Source organism: Cetorhinus maximus, chromosome 18, assembly GCF_964194155.1.
Source record: "Cetorhinus maximus chromosome 18, sCetMax3.hap1.1, whole genome shotgun sequence".
NCBI classification, from domain to species: domain Eukaryota; kingdom Metazoa; phylum Chordata; class Chondrichthyes; order Lamniformes; family Cetorhinidae; genus Cetorhinus; species Cetorhinus maximus.
In genome coordinates this window covers 35,814,855-35,837,378 of record NC_135896.1, presented here as the reverse complement: position 1 = coordinate 35,837,378, position 22,524 = coordinate 35,814,855, and the positions used below count along the sequence as shown (strand labels likewise).

The window sequence follows — 22,524 nt, the reverse complement described above, 5'->3', positions numbered from 1 at the left end:
GGTAGTTGCTCGCAGCGCCCGAGCGGATGGTGGCTGCCGTTTTTTTTTGTTGCGAGATTTGCTGCTGATATTTTCTAGTTAATTGTTGTTGAGATAAAGCAAGGGGAGGAAACAGAAAGAGAGGGGAGGCCGATTTTTTTTTCCCTTTTCTTTTTGAAGATGGCATCGGGCGATACTTTATACATCGCGGCGGACGGCTCGGAGATGCCGGCCGAAATCGTGGAGCTTCACGAGATCGAAGTGGAGACGATCCCCGTTGAAACGATCGAGACCACGGTGGTGGAAGGCGACGAGCACCAGCCCATGATCGCCCTGCAGCCCCTCAGCGACGACCCGAGCCAGGTCCACCAGGAGGTGATCCTGGTGCAGACGCGGGAAGAAGTGGTCGGGGACGATGCCGAGCTGAGGGCCGAGGACGGCTACGAGGACCAGATCCTGATCCCGGTGCCGTCGGCGGGGGCCGAGGAGGAGTTCATCGAGCAGACCCTGGTGACGGCCGTCTCCGGCAAGAGTCGCATCAAGAAAGGGGCCGGCAAGAAGGCCACCAAGAAGAGTTACCTGAACGACGGGGGGCTGGACAGGACCGGCAGGAAATGGGAGCAGAAGCAAGTGCAGATCAAAACCCTGGAGGGGGAATTTTCGGTGACAATGTGGGCTTCGGGTGAGTGAAGGGGGAACAAAACCCTCGGTGTTGGTGTGTGTGTGAAAGGAAAGGGAGTGAAAAATAACGAGCAGCAACCAAAGTGCGCGCATTTGCGAGCCTTCCCTTCAGCTCTAGGGCGTGTCCCGCCGCATCGGGAGGGGGAGGGGAAAGAAACGGTAAAGAGGCGAAGATTTCGGTCTTTTCTGCCGCCCGGTTGGAGCTCGAGCGGCTTCTCAATGTTTTTGTTTTGAAGGGAAGCCATGTTTCCCCAGGTTATGGGCGCCGCCATGTCAGTATGGCCGCCCGAAAACATGGCTTCCCGACGGGGGAAGATGGCGGCTGAAGATGGCGGGCGGAGCAGGAGCGAGTGCGCTGCTGCTGTTGGGGCCTTGGCGCTGCTCTGACCGTTAGGCCCTCACTCGCGCTAGGCCTCATGGCGTAGTTCGACTTTCAGCCGCGGCGCAGCCTAACCTGCTGCGCATTGGACGTCAGCGGGCGCGCGGGTGAGGAGAGGAGGGCGGAGCCTGTTGATGGACAGCGGCGCCCGAGCCAACGAGACGGGCGAACCCGCTGAAAGGACCAATGGAATGGATGGAGGGCGGGAGGCTGCAATCAAGTTAGTTAGGCTCGGAGGGGCGCGCTGGTGAATGGGGGGAGGGGGAGTTTGCTGGCGGCTGCGGCAGGAGCGGAGAGACTCCATCACGACGGCTCATTGTTGGTCACTTCTGCTTCTGTGTCCCCGATCCTGCGAGTTAAAGTTGGAAAATCAAGTTCGTCTTTTCTTGTGTTTTATTTTAGTTAAAAGAAGGAATTCGAGGTCTGGGCATCGCGGTGTTGCTTTTATTTATAATTTGCTTTTCCTAATCGAGTTTTGAAGATAAAACATTGCGATTTTGGAAGTAAATTTGTTCTGCGCCCGTGTTTTAATACTTAGCTGCCTTTGGGTTGTGTTGTGTCTGAGTAGAAATAATTTCCCCCTTGAGGTTTGGATAGTGAGGCAGCTGTACCAGGAAATTTTCCCCCTTCAAAAATAAGCGATCGTCGTCCTGCACCTGAAGTTTTGCGCATTATCGTTATGTTCAGATTCCAAGTGAGACTTGGTATAATGTAAGACAGAAGTGACCTATTTTCTATTTCTTTTGTTGGAAGGTTGATGAGATGAAACTAGTTGTAATCGTGAATATGAGGTGGTGTGTTTTCGGCGAATTAACGATGCTATCGTCAAAGTGTACCTATCTTTCAGGTTTACTGTAAAGTTAATATCGGCAGCAAGTGTAATCCCTTGGTGTGTTTCCTTCCCCGCTCACCGGTTTGCTCTGTAATTAAAGGTCTGATTTGAGCAGACGATAGTAATCTGTGTATTTGTGGACAGAACGTTTAGAGAGCATATTCCGAAATCCAGAAATTCAACTCGGTCTTCAGGAATATATTGTGGGAAATTATGCAAATTATAGATTTTGCTGCTTGTTTAGTATTAAATGAAGTGTTGATTTGTTAAATAGGGAGTTGAAAACATTATAGTATCGAGCACACAGCAGATGGATATGATTCAGTATGTTGCAATTTTATGCATGAATCGGATATAAATTTATGTAATATAGCCAAAGCTTCAGAAGATGTTCATCATTCTTTGTGAAAATAAAGTTGTTGATGTTGCCATTTAATTTGTTCAACTTTATTCATTTACATTGACATTTTGAAATGGACTAGATATTCAGACTTGTACAACCTACTGGTATTTGTATAAAGTTATTAGGATTTTTACCATGTTCATAACAGCAAGTTTATATTCATAGTTAGCATTGTTTGTAATTATGAACATACAAATTAGGAGCAGGTCACTTGGCTCCTCAAGCCTGTTCCGCCATTCAATAAGATCATGGCTGATCTGATTGTAACCTCCATTCCACATACCTGCGTACTCCGATAACCTTTCACCCTCTCGTTTATCAAGAATCTATCCAGCTGTCTTAAAAATATTGAAAGATTCTGCTTCTACTGCCTTTTAAGGAAGAGTTCCAAAAACTCTAAACCCTCTGAAGGAAGAAAAATTCTCCTCATCTCTTTCTTAAATGAGCGAACCCTTATTTTTAATATTCCAGTTTACGCAAAAGCAACTGATGTTTGGTACTACTATCCGGAGTATATCCATTGTGTTAGTTGCAAGTGTTTGATTGTTAGATAGGTGTTTTGACAGCAAAGCCTGACAAGTAGACTCACCTATTCCTGTTAGCAGATTGCTTTTCTTCTTCTCCCAGACAGCTCTGAATTGAAATGAAAAGGAAAATAAATTACAAAATTGTGCGCGTTTTTAAAAAAAATGCGATTGAAGAACAAATGGAACTGTAACTGTAAGGACAACATGAGAAGGAATATAAATGATTCAGATTCAAAGGAGATGCAGGAACAGAAATCACTGGTTGGGTCTCACTAGAGTATTGTCCAATTCTGGGCATCACAATTTAAGAAGGAAATCAAGGCCTTGAAGAGGGTGCAGAGGAGATTACCTGAACAGTACTGGGGATGAGGGACTTCAGTTATGCGTAGAGACCAGAGAAGATGGAGTTGTGTTTCTTTTGAGCAAAGAAGGTTAAAGGGGCACTTTTTAATGGAGGTGTTCAGAGTAGATTGGAAGAAACTGTTTCCAGTGGCAGGAGGATCAGTAACCGAAGGGCACAGATTTAAGATAATGGCAAGAGGTTCAGATGGGGAATGAGTTATGATGGGTTGGAAATGGTAGCGTAGTGGTTATAATCATAGAATAGAATCGTTGCAGCACAGAAGAAGGCCATTCAGCTCATTGTGTGGTTATGGAATAGCAATCCAGAGGTCTGGAATAATGATTCTGGTGCCTGAATTCAGATCCCACCACAGTAGCTGGGGAGTTTATCTTAACTTCAATAAATCTAGAATAGAAACTAGTATTTAATGACCATCTAACTCCAGGATTGTCATAAAAGCCCATCTGGTTCACTGATGTCCATGAGGGAACAAGTCTGCTTGCCTGGCCTACATGTGACTGCAGAGACACAATAATGTCATTGACTGTTAACTGCCCTCTGAAATGGCAAGTCACTCAGTTATCAAGAAGGCAGATTACTGTACCTCTTAAGGGTAGTTATGGATGGGCAATAAACGCTGGACTTGCCTTCAGAAAGTTGCTATTGAATATATACTTGAAAAGAAAAAAAAATGCAGGACTGTGGGGAACATAGGGGAATAGGGCTAATTGGATAGTTCTTTCAAAGAACTTGCAAACGCACAATGGGGTGAGCATCCTCCTTCTGTGCTATATGATTCTATATAATTGTTTACTACCAGTATGTAGAAACAATTTAAAGTGGTTATTGGTTCTTTGTCTGCTCAAATAATTAGCAATAAGTTGATTAGTAAATACTACAAAGTTTATTCTGTCTCTAACTTTTTTAATGTAAAAATTAAATGACATTTTTCTTTCCTCTTTGAAGTAGTGATCATATTTCTTTTGGTAGTGAGTTAAGTTGAGGTGAGAATATTTCCTCACTTTTTGCAACCGAGTTAGATGATTCTCTGGCCAATCTTCCACATGGATTATAAATTGGTCAATGCTCCCTCGTACGCTTGTGCTTATATTTCAACCCCATTGGCTCAATTTGAAAATTAGCTTTTTTAAGCTTTTATTGCTTGGAAAAAAGATGTATTTTTCTGCTTGTAATCCTATAATTTCCTTTGCCCTTTTAGCTGTGCATCATCACAAATAAGGTGGTATGCAGAGCCATAATCTGCCTATTGCTGCCCTGTCCTGTAACTAGTTATAAGGAAGTGCCAAGAATCATCAGGTGTAGCTTTCTGCTCCAATTCTGGCACATAAGTACTCTGTTCCAAACTACTGGATTGATATTTCCTATATTGATGGATTTGTCCTGATTACGTCTGCTAAATCTGTCTGGAATCATAAATCATTTTGTATAATGAGCTTGTGCACATGAAGAATTGAATTAACACTTGCATAGATTTTTCTGCTGTACCCACAAGACTTGTCAATAAGAAAACTTCCTGGACATCTCGACTCAAAGCAAACTCAAGATTGGGTTTTATCTAAACCATTGGCTGAGTTTTGGGTCCAAGTACAAACATTGCCTGAATTGTCAGGCAAGGGCCATCGTGGTTTTTATACAGTTTGCTTTAAGCAATTTTGGTCTCCATATTTAAGGAAGGATATACTTGCATTGGAGGTAGTACAGTGAAGGTTCACTTGGTTGGTCCATGGGATGAGAGGGTTGCCCTGTGGTGGGAGGCTGAGTAAATTGGGTCTATATTCTCTGATGTTTTGAAGAATGAGAGTTGATCTCATTGAAACATACAAGATTATGAAGGGGTTTGATGGGGTAGGATACTGAGAGGTTGTTTCCCCTGCCTGGGGATTCAAGAACATGGGGGCACAGTTTCAGGATAAGGGCCCAATCATTTAGGACTGCGATGAGAAATGTTGTGAATCTTTGAAATTCTTTACCCCAGAGGTTTGTGCATGTGCTAACATTGAATATACGGTAGTTGAAGCTGGGGTGGACATATATTTGGACTCTTGAGGAATTGATGGATAAGGGAAGCAGGTGGGATAGTGGATTTCAAGCCCAAGATCAGCCATGATTGTATCAAATGGTGGAGCAGGCTCGGTAGGCTGTATGGTTTTCTCCTGTTCCCATTTCTTATGTTAACTATTTGACTTGGCATATTAAAGCACCTTTCATCCTAGTTCTCAGAAGAGTAATATAACCCATTCCCTCAAGACAGTATACACTGAAAAAATGATATATTTGTCTGAAAAAAAATCCAAACAATTGACGGTTTTGTGAAGGGTATAATTCAAGGTAGAGTGCAGATAAATCTCTAGTTCTGGACCATAAAGACCATTATTGTCTAGTTGGATATTGGATTTGTGCTGAGTTTTCAGTTTATCTAGGCAAAGCCCCATTTTTGAAATTTGCATTTTTTCTTTCACCATTTCAATTTTAATGTTGAGCCAAATTGTGTTTTGTTGCAAGATTGCTATTCCCCTTACCCTTACCTACTTGCCCCTATTTATATCTTAGAATTAAATCTTTCCTTGAATGATTGAAAACACTGATTTGGGAAGCAATTCTAGACATGCTGTCGAAACTAGACTTCACCCCCTCACCCAGACTGTTAGGTCTATGTTCTCTAATTCGATTACATAGTGCTATTTTATCTCTCAATTGGATTACTCTATCAAAACTCTTTTGAATTTTGAACACCTTTTATTAAATCTCTCCTTAATCTTCTCTGGTGTAAAGGCAACAATTCCAGCTTCTAGTCTGTACAGAAAACTTAAACCTCATCTCTGGTACTATTCTAGTGAATCCTAAGACCCTCGCCAAAGCCTTGATATCCTTCCTAAGGTGTGGTACGTAGAATTAAACACACTACTGCAGTTGAGTCCTAACCAATGATTTATATAGGGTTAGTATAACTTCTTTGCTTTAATACCGTATACCTCTTCGTTATAAAGCTACGGATCCTGTATGCTTTTTAACAGATTTATCAATTTGTCACCTTCAAATATTTTGTGAGCCCCTAGGTCTCTGTTCTGGCACCCCCTTTAGAATTGTAGCATAGATTATATGACCTCTTTATCTTTGTTTCAAAATGCATCACCTGACACTTAGCTGCATTAAATTTCATCTATGTGTCTGTCCATTTCACTAGTCTGTTGTCTTAAAATTTGCTACTCTACTTCATCCATGTTTACTACATTTTGTTTTGATTCAGCTACAAACTTTGAAATTACGTCTCCTCTAACCAGGTCTAGGTCATAATATATATCAAGTAATGTTGTAATCCTAATACCAACCCATGGGGAACACCATGTTTAATTCCCTCTGTTTTGATAAGCAACTGTTTGTCACTACTTTTTGATTTGTCTCCATGCCAGTTTACTATCATGGTGGCTTTGCCCCTTTACTTCCATGAGCATCAATTTTGTTAGCAAGTCCATTATCTGGCATTTTATCAAAATCCTTTTGGAAGTCCAGATACACGACATCAACTGCATGACCTGCATCAACCTTCTTGTTATTTCTTGAGGAATTCAATTAAGTTTGTCAGATGTGATTTGCCTTTTAAGAAATCTGTGTTGGTTGTGATTAACCTGTGTTTTTCCAAGTGACAACTTTGTTTAGGATTATGGTCTCTAGAAGCTTTCCTGCCATTGATGTGCTGCTTACCCATCTGAATGGGTTTATCCCTGTCCTATTTTGAATGAGTGTAACATTTACAACCCCGCAGTCCTCTGGCACCACTACTGTGTCCAAGGAGATTTGAAAAATAACCTTTGTTATTTCTACTCTTATTCTACCAGTAACCTGTAATTCATCCCATTCAGATCGGGTGACTTTTCTACTTTGAAGTTTCTTCATTTTTATCCTGTACGTTTCTCTACGTTTTACCATGATGATTGCAGAATTCTCTGCTTCTCCTTTCATAAAAAAGTACTTATTTACTACCTTTGCCATGCTCTCTGCTTTTTGCTCCCTAATTGGCCCTACCATTCCTTTGACTATCATTTTACTCTTCACATGTTTATAAAATACTTTCCCTTTTTATGTTACCTGCTAATATGTTCACAACTTTTTCTTATTTCCTGTTTCAAATTTCCATTGCGCTTTCTGCATTCTGCTTGATTATTGGATTATGTGCCTATCAAATGCCTCTTTTTTTCTTAATTTTAATATCAATTACTTCAGTCATCTAAGGAGCTGTAGCTTAAGATTCGCTTCTTCACACTCCTAGTTCAGGCATTGATTACACCGGTTCCTATCTCCTCCTTGCCCATTCACTGTTTTACCTCTAATCTTTGTTCCTGAACCACCTGGTCAGACCCCTTTTTAACTCACTAAATTCACCATCTTTCAGTTAGGTATTTCTCCAGTGATTTTTTTTCTTCTTTGTCCTTTTCCATATTATATTCTTAATGGTATTGTGACCACTTTCCCAAATACTTACCCATTGAAACAATTTCCACTTGCCCCAGTTAATTTCCCAGAACTAGAAACATCACTGCTTCATTCCTCATTGGACTGCAAGCCTGTCCCTAGCCCCCTCCTATTTCTCATATACATGCTGCCCCTTAGTAACACCCTTCAAAAGCACAACATTAGTTTCCACATATATACTGACAACACCCAGCTCACCACCCTCTTGATCACTCCATTATCTCAAACTTGTTTGTCTGATATCCAGTATTGAATGAGCAGAAAATGCCTACAACTAAATATTGGGAAGACCCAAAATTTTTGTTTTCGGTCCCAGCCACAAACTTTGTTCTTTAGCCACCAACTCGGCCCCTCTTCCTGGCAACTTCCTAAAGCTGAACCAGCCTGTTTGCAACCTTGGTATCATATTTGATCCCAAGGTGGGCTTCCAGTCATATATCTGCAGTATCACTAAAATTGCCTTTGTAACTCTGCCCCATCTCAGCACATCTGAATGTTGGTAATATTCATGAAAATTCTTTTATTAATTACACTAGGAAAATAGCATGTTACAACAAGTTGGTTGATGGGGTATATGAAATAAACTTAGTCATATTAGCATTAAACCTTATTTCTCTGAAGAAGGTGTAACCTTGCAGCATTTGTATCAAAGTAATGAAAGAACGTTATTGTTAGATTTATCAGATTTGGAAAGATCTCAGTTTCTAGTCAAGTTCTAGATCTTCAGATGTTTGGATATAGTTGCTGTGCATTGCCCTACTTGCTGCTCAATATCTCTTCTGTTACAATAGCCTGTTATGTGGAGTGTATGATATCCAGAGTACATTACCCAGGTGAGAGTGAGTCTGCATAGAGGGATAGAAAGGTTCTAATTAGTGCTGCGCTTTTGTCTTTTGGAACCTTTTTATTAAATATTCTAAAATAAGATGAAAAGTGGATAATTCGGAAATCGAACTTGTTAACTTAAGGGCTGAGATTTCAAGCAATCTTTTGCTTGGTGAAATAATTGAGCATCGATTTCTAGCCCATACTTTGATGGTTTTTCTCTCCGTAGAATGCAAAAACAATTGAAAATATAAGCACCCCATCAATTCAGTTGGTAGCAAGCTGTTTAGCTTCACTAGTGGGGAGAATATCCAGGTAAAGTAACCTCGTGTGTGTGCATGTTTTCCAGGAAAAAACAGTACAGTAATGCTTACAACTGCCATAACAACAGTAGTTGGAATACAATAAAGTCATAGATTCTATGTTTAGGGCTCTGTTTGACCACAACATTGCAAGTGCAGCGGGCATCTTTAGTACTCCAGAGAGTGCCCATTAGGGTTTTCTGTTGCAGTCAGTGTTAACTACTATAATTAATTATTTAATTGAAACTGAATCAGTGGACTTGAAGGGACAATGTTGATTAGAAGCTAACAGTAACAAAAATAATGATATTAAAGGTAGTGATTTTTTAAAAACTTTGTAACAATTGTCATCTCTGCATATTCAAAAGGTAGACATATCCCTTCTTGACTTTTTTTTTTAAAAAGTTGCTTCCCAAAGTAAAGATGGTTGAATGTCCTCAGGTGCTGTGGTTCTACCCCAAACATTAGTAGTCAGCAAGGAATTTGAAAGAAACTGATGATTGATGGGCCTTTTCTTATTTATGTTCCTCGACATTTACTATAGATTTATAGACCAACAAATGGAAGGCTGCCTATCGTTATATGCGAACTGTTATTCAGTTTCATTGTGCAGCATGTAGTTGCAGGATCATTGTGTCAGCATTTGGTGCTTGCTGTTGGGTGAAATTGTGTGTAAAACTGCAAGAATGGTTTCAAGGACAAGTGAAAGAATTGAATTGTAGCCAATTGCTCCTATAGTGCAGTTAATAAAGAACACAGGTACAATGAGCTGAAATGTCTCCAATCAATATTTCTGCAGTTCTAAATTGTGGGCGGGGAGAATCGTTTATTTTTGATCCTGAGTAGCCCTGAGAATTTGGTGGTGGTCTTCTTGAGCTGCAGTGGTCTCTTTGCTGAAGGTGCCCACAATGGCTTTAATTAGGAATTCTAGGATATTTATCCAGCATACTTACCCAGCAGTGAGGGAACAATGGTACATGTCCAAGTTAGAGTGATGTGTGACAAGATCTTGTAGATGATGGTATGCCCATCATATTGCTGCCATATCCTCCTTGGTGGTAAAGGCTATGGAACTTTGAGCTTTTCTTGAGCGTATTTGAGTTGCTGCACTAAATCTTACTTGCTGAAACCACAATATGCTGATAGTAAAGGGGGGTAGATATTGAGCCCAGTTAAAGGGGCAAAGATCTAACAGACTGCTGTCCACTAAGCAGTGTTGAGCTTCTTAAGTGTTGCAGCTGCACCCATCATGCTGAGTCTTCAATCACACTTGAAGTTATCAGCGGTGAATCAGGAAGTTAGTTTTTCTTCCAGAATATCCAATTTATGTTCTGCCCTTGTAGCTATATTGTTAATATGGCTGGTCCAATTAGGCTTCTCATCATTGGGTGACCCCAGGATGTTGATGGAGAGTTGGTGATAGTATTGCCTTCGAGGGTGGGGGGTGGGATGGTATGGCCTTTGCCAGATACACATTGGGTGGTTCTTGGGATGCAAACGTTAACTTGCCACTAGTTGGCCTAAACCTGAATATTGTTCAGGCTTTTCTGCAATAGATATGAGCTACTTCATTATTGGAGGAGTTGAGAATCGAGCTGACCACTGTCAAATAGTCAGCAAACAAGCCCACTCCTGACCTTATGGTGGAGGGATGGTCATTTAATTAAGCACCTGAAGGTGGTTGGGCCTGGCACTACTTTTGAGATTCCTGTAGTGATGTTCTGGGGCAACTATTTTCCACTGCAAGATTTTTCGCTTGAATGTGTTTGATAGCATTTTTTTTCTAGTGCTATATTTGGTACTATGAGTCAAATGTGGCTTTGTAGTTAACACTTGCCTCTCCTTTGAAATATGACACTTGCAACCATGCCTGAAAAGAGGCTATAATTGGCTGCAGCTAAAGAATATGCTTTACACGGTTTTTAAAAATTCATTCATGGGATGAGTATCACTGGCAATGCCAGCATTTATTGCCCAGCCCTAATTTCCCTTGAGAAGGGCAATTGGTATCTTTTTCTAAATATTTGGCTTTACATTAGCAATATCCAGTATCCATATTGCAGCCAATTTACATGATGGCTTAAGTCTTTCATCCCTGTGCTTGGGGTTTGTCTTTCGGGCACCTGTTCTATCCAAATTATCTATTAACTTGGGTGACCAAGCAAATGCCTTTAAAAACGCATTTGTTTCCATTTTCCCAGGCTGAACATTTTTACACCAATCACCATCATTAAGTTAATTCTCTATTCGGATGGAGAATTCATCAACTATGTCTTGAGCCTTGAGTTTCCTTACTATCCTCTATAGAGGAACTTTGCCAAGATTGCCATTTTTTAGTTCTGATAAATGTGAAAAACTGTATTCAAACTCTACAAACTATTTAATTCAGTTAGGAAATGGGAACCTAATCTTGCACCACTCACTTGGGCAATAAAAGAAAACTCCTGTTTCATGACCTGTTGTGCCCAGTTAGAATATGAAGAGATTTTGAGGTCTTTAGATCCCAAGTATTATTATTCTACCTTTCAGATGATAAAAAGACCGACATTGACCATGAAACGGTGGTGGAGGAACAGATCATTGGAGAAAACTCTCCACCTGACTATTCTGAATACATGACTGGGAAGAAACTTCCCCCTGGTGGAATACCTGGCATTGATCTCTCTGACCCAAAACAGCTGGCAGAGTTTGCAAGGTAAGGATTTTATTAGAACATCCATTCTTTCAAATCGATCTAGAGTCCTAAAATCACACGGATTGCTGAGATTTTTTTTTAAAAAACCACGACCATCACTGGCCCAGAGCAACAAAGAATGCAAGCAAATGGGGCTTTCTTGTGAATAGATTTTTTTTTTAAATGTTATTTGTCTCTATTTGTTTCAATGTTCTACTTATGAAGAACCCCAGCACCCCCAACTTTGGGATTTTGTATTAATGGGGAGAATAAAAAACTTCTTAAGTGAGCCAGGTGTTTGACGTGGAAATGCATCATCATATTTAAGTCTCTAATTCAAGTTAATGAGAAAAACAAATCAAATTATGTTACTATTACCTGACCAATTCCCCAGAGGGAATGATCCCACTTAGCTAAGTGCAATGAGCTTAGGCACAGGTTGGCAAAGTTGAGGTTTATGGACTCAGATGCATGAAGATGATACTGGGGGGAGGGCGGTAACCAACTAAAATGACACAGTTTACAATTGTGTTACATGTAAGTTTCCCAATATTTCAATAAGCATAATTACCTTATCTGCTAGGAGTTTAGCTGAACTGATTATTGGAAGCCAGATAAAGCGAATCTCAGCATCAGCTCCTGGTGACTTGCCTTCCAGTCCAGGTTCCATTCGTGAGCCAGGCTGCTTAGACAAATCATGACCAAATGGCCTGACTCGGGTATCAGATTATTGGGTTTGTCTTGGATTTGTTTCTGAAAGCCCATTTCCAGGTATGTCGACTTGGAAACCCCATTCACCCCAGAGGTGCCATTGATCTCTCTTGTCCTCTCCCTTCCTTTACCATACCCTCCTCTCCAAATAAGATAATTCCTTGTTTATAGAATACTTCTGCACAAGCCATTTGCCTCTTCAATCTTGTGTTTATCTCCATGTGAGCTGCCTAGCCAGCACCACCTCCCCTACTTGCACACCCATGTTATTTTTTTTTATTTTCAAGCCTACTTAAAACAAAGAATCTGCTTCAGCAACCATTGCTGACTGTGAATTTCACATTCAAACTATTCTTGTGTAAAATATTTTTTTCTAAACCCCCCTCCAATTAATTATTTTGATTGAACTTTAATTTGTACAGAGCTTCAGTTAATTAATTGAGGTTCTCATGGCAGGGGCTTTGGCAAAGAGCCTGCGCATCAGGCGGCAGGTACCCCCTTCAGGGTATTCAGTGACAGGTAATTTAACACCTTCCCCCTCCAGGCAGTCTTTAGGACATTGTTCTTTATGCTAGTTTTGATGTGCAGTTTGCAAAACAAGGTGAATTATTGTTGATGCATTTATGAAATAGACAATATTTGAGCGAACAAGCACAAAAAAGGTTTCAGGAATCATTGTGATAAATGCAAATTTCCTGTGTGCCTCAATATTTTTATCATATTCTTTATAGGATGAAGCCAAGGAAGCAGAAAGAAGATGATGCACCTAGAACCATAGCATGTCCTCACAAAGTGAGTATATTAATCAGGTACTGACATCATAAGTTTATTAGACAACAGAAAAATCTTTTGTCTCATTACTTATCTAAATTGTAGGTGATGCGTTTATAAGAGGGTTTTTTTTTGCATTAATTTGTCATTTGTAGTCAATGGTGACCATTTGACTGGTAGAGTTCTTGCAAAGAAGTACTGTTAAAAAAGGCCATACATTGTGTGCGGCATCCAATTACCAATTTTATATTATCTGAATGGCGTTTTTACTTGTAATATTTTTCTTCACCCTCCTTCTAGGTTCTGTTTTGCTTCATTTACGTCAGATTTCTGATTGAGGAAATCCCTAAAATATAGACAGAATGTAACTAAATAGAATGTGTAATTCACTATAAATGCTAAGCTGATTGAAAGTTGATCCATCTACTAAATCTAATACTACGTCATAGGGTGTTACAACACAGATACAGGTTACTCAGACCATTAATTCTGCACAGGTTATTTCAACGAGGCAACCATTGGAATAAATATACAACAGTATGAATTTGAGTTTTTAACAGGTTCAGCTATTTAACATGGCAGGTTTTGATTTAGATGATTTTTGTTTGGAAACCTTTCTGCTCTGCTATTTAATGTTATTGCACTTGATTACAAAGTATTAGAATATTGAGTACCAACCGGTTCAAGTGTATTTTATTCATTAGTTTAGCCAGTATTGTGAATGGTTCCCCCTCTTCAGGTGTTGTCGCTCTTTCTCTTTTTCTCTTCTATAAATCTGCTATCATCATCCAACTTCTCAAAAAACCAACTCTCGACTCCACTGTCCTCACAGACTACAGTCCCATCTCCAACCTCCCTTTCCTCTCTGAAATCTTTGGACATGTTGTCGTCTCTGAAATCCATTCCCATCTTTCCTGGAATCTGATCAGGTTCCGCCCCTGCCACAGTACAGAAATGGCTGTTATCAAAGTCCAAAAGAGCTCTTATCAAATTCCCAAATGACATCCCGTGTGACTGTGACAAAGATAAACTTTCCTTTCCTTGTCTTTCTCGACCTGTCTGCAGAGTTCGGCATGGTTGATCACATCATCCTTCTTCGACCATTTCTCCACTGTCATCCAGTTGAATGGGATACAGCCCTCATATGATTCCATTCTTATCTATCTAATAGTAGCCAGAGAATCACTTGCAATGGCTTCTCTTCCTGCTCCCATACTGAAACCTCTATCCTTGGCTCCCTCCTATTTCTCATCTACCTGCTGCCCCTTGGCAACATCATCCAAAAGTACTGCATTAATTTTCAAATGTACACTGACACCGCCCAGCTCTAACTCACTACCATCTCTTGATTCCTGCACTGTTGCTAAATTATCAGACTGCTTATCCTACATCCAGTACTAGATGAGCAGAAATTTTCTCTAATAATTAAATATTAGGAATACTGACAGCATTGTTTTTGGTCCCCAATCAAAACTCCGTTCCCTAGGTACCCAGGCAAACAGCCTGAGATTAAGCCAGTTCCCTCACATCCTTGGTGTCACGTTTGATTCCAAGATGAACATCTGACCTCATTTGTGCCATCACTAAGACTGCCTCTTTCCAGCTCAACTGCTGCTGAAATCTTCATTCAAGCCTCTGTTATCTCTAGACTTGACTATTCCACTGCATCCTGACTGGTCTCCCAAATTCAAACCTCTAAACTTAAAGTCATCCAAAACTGCTACCTGTATCTTGCAGCAAGTCCCATTCCCCTATCACCCCTGTGCTCACTGACTCACATTGGCTCCCAGGCAAGCAACATCTTGAGTTTTTTTTCCTTCAAATTCCTCCATGACATCCCGATCTCTGTAGTTTCCTCCAGCCCTGCAACCCTCCAAGTTATCTGTCATCCTCTAATTCTGGCCTCTTGTGCATTCCTGATTACAATTGCTTCACCATTGGTGGTGTTCCTTTAGTTGCCTAGGCCCCATGCTTTGGAATTGCGTCCCTACACTTCTACAGTGCTTTCGTTCTTTAAATTACCTGTCTGACCAAGCTTTTAGTCATCTGACCTAATATCATCTTGTGTGACTCAGTGTCATGCTTTGTTTTATAATGCTCCTGTAAAATGCCTTGGGGTGTTTCATTACATTAAAGTTGCCAAATAAATATAAGTTTAAATTATGTTCAACAGTGTGCTTTCTTTCTGGAAACAGCTGAGGCATTCTACTTCTTAAGAAAATAATAAGATAATATATGGAACTCACCCAGTATCTGTGAGTAAATTGCTGTTGTGATATTGTGTTAAGGTGTACAAATCAAAAGTTCCAAAATCAATCTTTGGTCTGTGCTGGGTTAGTTTATCTTTGGGGCAATTGTAGGACTTCTGTAGTCCAATGGAATAACTACAAAAGAAAAAGCATGCAACACTGCTGCTTCTGATTATCATTTGCAGAATGGTTGCAGGCAAGTTTGGGCTTCACTGTGGTGTTGTACACATTGGAATGATCTTACAGAACTCGCTGAAGTTGATTTGTAGATGATTGTTTGGATAAGACATTGGAGGGCTATTAATGTTGTGATTCTCTGGATAGCTAGCACTTTCACAACTACACCTGTATTGGAAGCATGTAGGATTTTATGTAGAATTATTACCATATTAAAAGTATCACAGTGTATATCTGAGATGCTTAAAAATGAGCTTCGAGGCTGTATAACAGAAGTTACTGGGAAGATAATAAATCACAAATTTTGCAACATTAAATCAAAGATGAATGCAATTTGAACAGTTTAAAGCAGCAGACAATAGTTTATTTAAATCAATGCAATAACTACAACTAATTGAGAAAATCTAAATAAAAGAGAACATTTATTATTGCTTTTCATGACCTCAAAAGCCCAAAGCACTTTGTAGCCAATTAAATACTTGTTGAATTGTAGTAATATGTGACCCAGCAGCCATTTTGTGTGCAGCAAGGTTCCATGAACGGCAATATGATCACTAGATTATCTGTTTTTAGGTTTTGGTTGAGGAATAGATATTGGCTAGGACATCAGGTGAACTTGCCTGTTCCTTTTTAAAGTAGTGCCGTGTGATCTTTTACATTCACTTGAGAGAACAGACAGGGCCTCGGTGTAACACTGTGTCTGAAAGGGGACACTTTCAACAGTGCAGCGCTTACTCAGTGCTGCATTGGCTTGTCAGCCTAGATTTTTTGTTAAGTCTCTAAATTGGGGTTTAAACCTAGAACCTAGAGAAAAGACATACATATTAAATGTGAACACTTCAAAAGGAGTCTAAGTATGCTGATGCACAACCACTAAAAGGACAAAACATAAAATGCAAACTGGCCTTTTCGTTTTGTATCTGGAGCCATAAAGTGCAAAACAAAGTGGTTGTCAAATGTTGAATTAGACTGCAGTTGCAGCCCATTGATAGGAAGGATATAAAAGCAATGGAAAAGGTTCATTGTAGCTTCACTAGGTTGTTACGAGGAGTGAAAGATTAGCTATGAAGAGAGACTTGAGAAGCTGAATGACAGGTTTCCTTTTTCTTTTGAATATTTTATTTTCTATCTGTAATAAATTGCCATTTGGAGTAATAGATAAACAATTTAAGATATATCTTAAATTGTTTATGTAATAGTGAATGGTGAGAAGGAAATGTATGCCTTTTAGTTGGTCAAACTAATGGAAGGACCCTTAATGGCTTGTGCCACAGTACCACCAGTGATAGGAGATGTTATTGTATTGCCTATTAAAAGTAATAGAAGTATCAGCTACCATAAAGAAGGAACTTGCATTAATGTAGCATCTTTCGTGGCATAAGAATTCCCCTGGTCTTTTTCATATAGTGCCATGGGCTAATTTATGCACACCTGAGAGAGCAGGCAGGACACCTGTTTAATGGCATCTCCGATAGTGTAGCACTAAAGTGTGGGCTAGGATTATGGGCCTCGGCTTCTGGAGTGAGACTGGAAACCACAACCATCTGATTCTGTGGCAAGAGTGCTACACTGAGACAAAACTGAGTCACATGTTTTTGTTACCTTTTAGCACAGTAGATGTAACAGCCAGTCTCAAGAATTTTCAATAAGTTGAGTACAATATTATAGATTGCATATTTCTGTTGGTTGAGGAAATATCTGTTTACTAAATGCAGCCAAAGCAGGTTAGTAGCCTTACAGTGTAGTATCTAAGAATTCAATTCTACCACATTTTCTTTGTTATCTTGGGGCTAACTTCAATAACCAAATCTAGTGAGCTTTGACTGAAAGTCATATTTAGGATGTAATTTATCTCCAGTTGCTAATGGTAGTGAACTATGTGATGCAAAGCTAATATTGCTTTGCAGAAACAATTTAAAATATTTGTGCTTGAATTTGAAAGTGAACTATGTGACCAGTGGTGAAAGATTCCTTTGTAATATGCCAGCAACAGTAGTTTTTACTCTGTTATGGAACGCCTAATAAATTACAAATATATCCATTCAGTTGGTGCATGTAATAAAGATTGTGTTAAAAATTGTGTGTCAAGCACAGAATTTCTTACATTGTAACTTCTCCTCCACACACCCCTTATATTAGGATAACTGGTTGCTTCCTGGGACAAATGTGATGAGGACAGATGACTCACTGTGCCTGATAACTGGTGGAACACTGAAATGTTTGCAAGGTCATAGATTTCCCATAGCCTGTTATAAAGTTCAGCAATTTTGCTTCAGCAAGCATTGAATAGCTTTAATTTGGACTTTCCGCCTGCAAGGAACAACATTGTTTTAGTATGTTCTGGAGGCAAAAGAGGTGGTGTATGAATCTCGATTGATTGTTTAAAAAAACTGGATTAATGCAGAATGTGAATGGACCTTAGTTTCTACCAGATGCGTTTTCTGTTGGCTGGAACTTCAGTATTGTTGAGTGGTTGTATTAACTGAAATTGCCAACAGTGGCAAGGAGAACTGAGTCACAGTAGCACTTTTTTTAGTCATTAGCTTGTTTCATATTGTAATTTGCTCTCTTTGCTCAACTTGTTTAATTGAGTGTAGTAAACTTTGGTCTTACTGCGCTACATTTTGGAAGTAACCATTTGGGCGTTGTCAAGTTCTGTTTTTTTATTAATTCATGGGATGTAGGCTTCTCTGCTGGGCCAGCATTTATTGCTCATCCCTAGTTGCCCTTAAGAAGGTGGTGGTGAGCTGCCGCCTTGAACTGTTGCAGTCCATGTGGTTGACAATGAGGCTATTGCCACTGAACAAACCTTCCTGTTGCGTTGTGTTTTTATACATTAGGCGTTGACCAGTATTTTGTTTTTAAATTTGGTAAATATTTTTACCTCTAGTTAATATATTAAAATTCTACCCAGACTGATGGGTTAACGTTTTACCCAGACTGATTAATTAAAAGGAGTTTGGGTGGAATCCAGCTCTTAAGACTTGTATGCAAAATTGTATATGGAAAAGCTGAAAGGAGAAAATTAATTTAACAATGAGGAATGACAGATGAAATTAATCAGCTTGTTGGAAAACTAATCTCCATAGACTTAGTTTGTAGGTTATTACAAACATTTCTTAACAAATATGTTACTTTCGCAGGGTTGCACCAAAATGTTCAGAGATAACTCTGCCATGAGAAAGCATTTGCATACCCACGGCCCACGAGTGCATGTCTGTGCTGAGTGTGGAAAAGCTTTTGTGGAGAGTTCAAAACTGAAGCGACATCAGCTTGTTCATACTGGAGAAAAACCCTTCCAGGTAAAGGCTGTTAACTTTTACCTGCTTTTTTTTCTCTTGTTGGTTTAATTGTTAACATTGAATTTATGTGCTGATGAATGTCATGTTTAGAAATTGTGGTCTTGCAGAAATGTTATTTTGATAATTACAAAAATAAGCATTTCAACATTGCCCTTGTGTATGTTAACAAAATTCAAGAGTTCAAGTACGTACTCTGTTCAGTTATAGTCAGAAATTTGGAAAGCTCCTGAATTTTTACTGATGTAATTTTTTTGTAAATCTAGTTTAATCCAAGTGACTTAATTGGTGATCTTGCTATATAAGTTCTCCTATGTAGCTGGTGCTAGTTAGATGGACTTTCTTCTTGCAAGGGCACGATTTTTGCCTTAAGATCTTTTTTTTCCTGCATTGATCTATTATTAAATTCACGACAAAGCTACTGCCATAATATATTAGGAATTTAGTGGAATGCATGCTGGATAATGCAGTGTATTAGAGGATTGTTCTTTCACCTTGGAGACTTGGACCTGTGAAAGATTGATGACCTAAAAGTTTCAGATCTCCAAAGGTCCTAAATAAAGTTGGTTTGGTACTTTCAATTTGTTTGTAAGTACGTGTGAAAGCATAACATAAAACTGAGTTTCGCTTGTGCAGCTCCCTTACTTTGGCATCAAAGTCTTAAGAGGGTGGGAAGTGGCCACATTGATGTAAGGTAAGCTTAAGGCATTTGGGACAGAGGATAGAGAGCATTCGACCCATGAAATGATGACCCAAACCTATCCCATTTCTTCCCAGTCCACAAAAGTAAAGCCCAGGAGGTAGAATTTATTTTTAAGTTTTGTGTTTGTTTTCTTCTGTTTTAATGTGATGCATGGGAAGCTCTTTCTGCCAATAAAATGTTTTGTTTTGTTTTTGAACCAGTGTACATTTGAAGGATGTGGAAAACGCTTCTCACTGGACTTCAATTTGCGCACTCATGTGCGAATCCATACTGGAGACAGGCCCTATGTTTGTCCTTTCGATGGATGTAATAAGAAGTTTGCCCAATCAACTAACCTGAAGTCTCACATCTTAACACATGCCAAGGCCAAAAACAACCAGTAGATTTCTCCAGGAGGGAAGAACCTAGTCCTTAACAGGGCATTATATGACCACATTTGGGCATAATGTTGACCTTCCCTTTGTATATTTCTAGCGAAGAATTTTAAATAACTCTTGCATAACAAAAAAAGACTTGTTTTGATAAAGTAGTCAAAAAGTTGGAGATGATGATGCTAGGATGCTCTTCCTGTTTTTGTCCTGTGTTCCTGTTTCAATAACACCTTGGTGTTTTCTAACCAACACATTACCCTGGGGGAAATAAAAGCCCTGACGAACTTGCATTTATCCAAGTCTACCCGACAGTGCTAAAAATTGGACTTATTTCAGCATTCATATAAATATGACACTCTCTCCCAGTGCTTAGAGCAATTCACATTTTTAATTTTGTATTTTCCAGGTGTGCATATTGTACACTCATTTGGATATGCTAGTAATGCAGATGCTATGTGATTTTTTTTTTTGGAGTTTGAATTTTTTGCTTGTAATAGTTTCTTCAAAATCATAGAATTGGCAGTAACTGTACTACATGCATATTTCAGAGTTTTTTCCTGTATAAAGTTTTGAATTTTTTTGTCTGCTATCTTAATTTGGTTGTATTCTTTGATGTTAACACATTTTGTATAATTGTATTGTATACTGTAATGAAATCATGTAGTATAAAAATTATAGTACCGTGATTCAATGGTGTTAATCAACTTAAACCCGTTTTAGTCACACTGTTTATTTTTTGAAATGTACTGCCAGTTGCTAAAGTCTAATGTAATTTCTATTAGAGCCTGTTTCAGTTGTGTTATGCAAAAAAAGCAATGCTCGGTTCCATTATTAGATGTATTGTGCAGGCACTGACCTATTATTAACACCTGTTAATATGTACATCCCATGTACTAGATAAAGGCCAACAATAAAGTTGTGGTCCTGAAGCAAGCACTTGTTAGAAAGTGATTTGCAGAGCATTGTGATTCTCCTAACTGCTTTAAATCTAGTCTGAGAAGCTGTTGTTTTTCATTAAACAATGAGTAGGAAAGTAGAAACAGGCAATGCCTACAGTAAGATTTATACATAGAACACTAACTGAGATTATGGTTTCCTGTGCAACTCAATCCTGACCGTTCTCAGCTTTTCTACCTTGCTGCAAATAATAGGTGGAGTCTGTTTGGAATTCTGAAACACAGGTAACTATATTCAGGGTGGAAAGGGACACGTGACCCCAGGTGAAACAGGTTATAACCTTTGTTCAGTTTAAATTGTAAGTGCTGTAGGTTGAACTTTGGAAATAAATTGTTTCTGTTTTTAACTGCTCGCAAGAGTTTCGTATTAGATATTGAATGCATTTACATTTTTTTTATTAGTTATGACAATTTTTAAGTTTTGTTCTGCTCAGTGTAAAACAGAAAAACATGATTGATATAAGGCGAAATCTAATCAAGAGTAACCTTAAGTATTTCTAACTTCACAAGCAGCCCTGAGATTATGTTGCATTTTTAAAAAAGAATTGCATCCATATGCAATATATAAAGTTATTTGGCTTCTAGATCTTTAGGTGAAAAGTTAATTTTTTTTAAAAAAGTAAACTAGCAGATTTCCAATTGCATTGCTAATGGTGTGTCAGCGATACGTGTTTCAAACGAGATGGAGTGCACATATTCTCTGAAAGAACTTGGAAAGAAATTTAAGGTCTCTTCAAGGGAATGATACACTGTTTTGATTACTGGAAAATAAGCAATTTTCTTGTGCACTGTGGGGTAAGTAACTAGCTTTAAGTAAATCTCTGCATATAGGGGAGCAGCTCTTTACCGTCTAGAAAAGGCCAAGCAATAAATTGCATGTTAGGAAATACAAAACAAATTTTCCTCTTTCCTCCTCCAGCAAATTGTTTTGCAACAGTTATCAACAAGTTCTAAGAAAATATCTATTTAAATCAATTTTTATTTAGAATCTCTGTCCATATTTGAATATAGCACTGCTTCCAGGATTGCTGCTTTGGATATGAGCAATGATTGCTCTCATATAAACATGTTATAATGTATTCCAAATATTATAAAAGATGCCATTTCAAGAAAAATAAGTGAAGAGCTGCTCCTTTCTCATGCTTGACTGTGTGTGGCTTTTGTTCTTTTTGCCAACTGTATCTGTAAGAGATCAGTCTGTATATAGTAAGCATTTTTTACTTTCAGTTACTAAAGAGAAATGTAGTTAATGTTCTACCATGACTTTGTTTAATACAAAATAAATAAATTGCCATTTCTGCTCTAGTAACAGAATTTTTGATTGCAAGAACTTTCTATTGGTAAAGAGTACAGGAGTTTTGCAAATAGCAAGTCCTTACAAGCTGGCCAACTAGCAACCATTTAAAGAAGAGTTGTACATGAACAAATGCACACAGGAAGATTTGCAATCTGGTGTGTATCTGAATCCCCATGAACTCCAGACTTTGGCTTCTTTCTGTGGCATAGACATTTCAAACAAACAAAATTTAATTGTATTGGTAAGCTTAATTACCCCTTAATTTAGATTTTTTATATTCACTGTTAGAAACAGTATTTTAGTAGTGAGCACTTGGAGAACCCTTCATCGAATTATTTTCAAAAATTATTTGCCTTTAATAAATATGTACTTTTTTAAACTTAGTTATGTGTTTTGTTCCTGTTTTCGACCATCTGATTGGTACATTCCTTATGTTCACTATGATTTGCTCATGCTACAGTCTATTTTTGCTCCAGAGGAAAAATAAATAGTTAACAGTAAAAATACAATTGTAATCCCTTCATGTTTAGGATAAATAGGATTTATTTGCAATC

The 22,524-nt window shown here is 38.8% G+C and overlaps 1 protein-coding gene across 1 annotated transcript; it reads left to right on the top strand.

Annotated features, from left to right (window-relative positions):
* Positions 1 to 5: 5 nt before the first annotated feature.
* On the top strand, positions 6 to 21,978 carry yy1a (YY1 transcription factor a). The gene is made up of 5 exons (XM_078562387.1): positions 6 to 661; positions 11,292 to 11,457; positions 12,879 to 12,939; positions 18,488 to 18,646; positions 19,547 to 21,978. Exons 1-5 carry the CDS (start codon positions 160 to 162, stop codon positions 19,727 to 19,729), a joined length of 1,071 nt encoding a protein of 356 aa, XP_078418513.1. The 5' UTR covers positions 6 to 159; the 3' UTR covers positions 19,730 to 21,978.
* Positions 21,979 to 22,524: the final 546 nt, after the last annotated feature.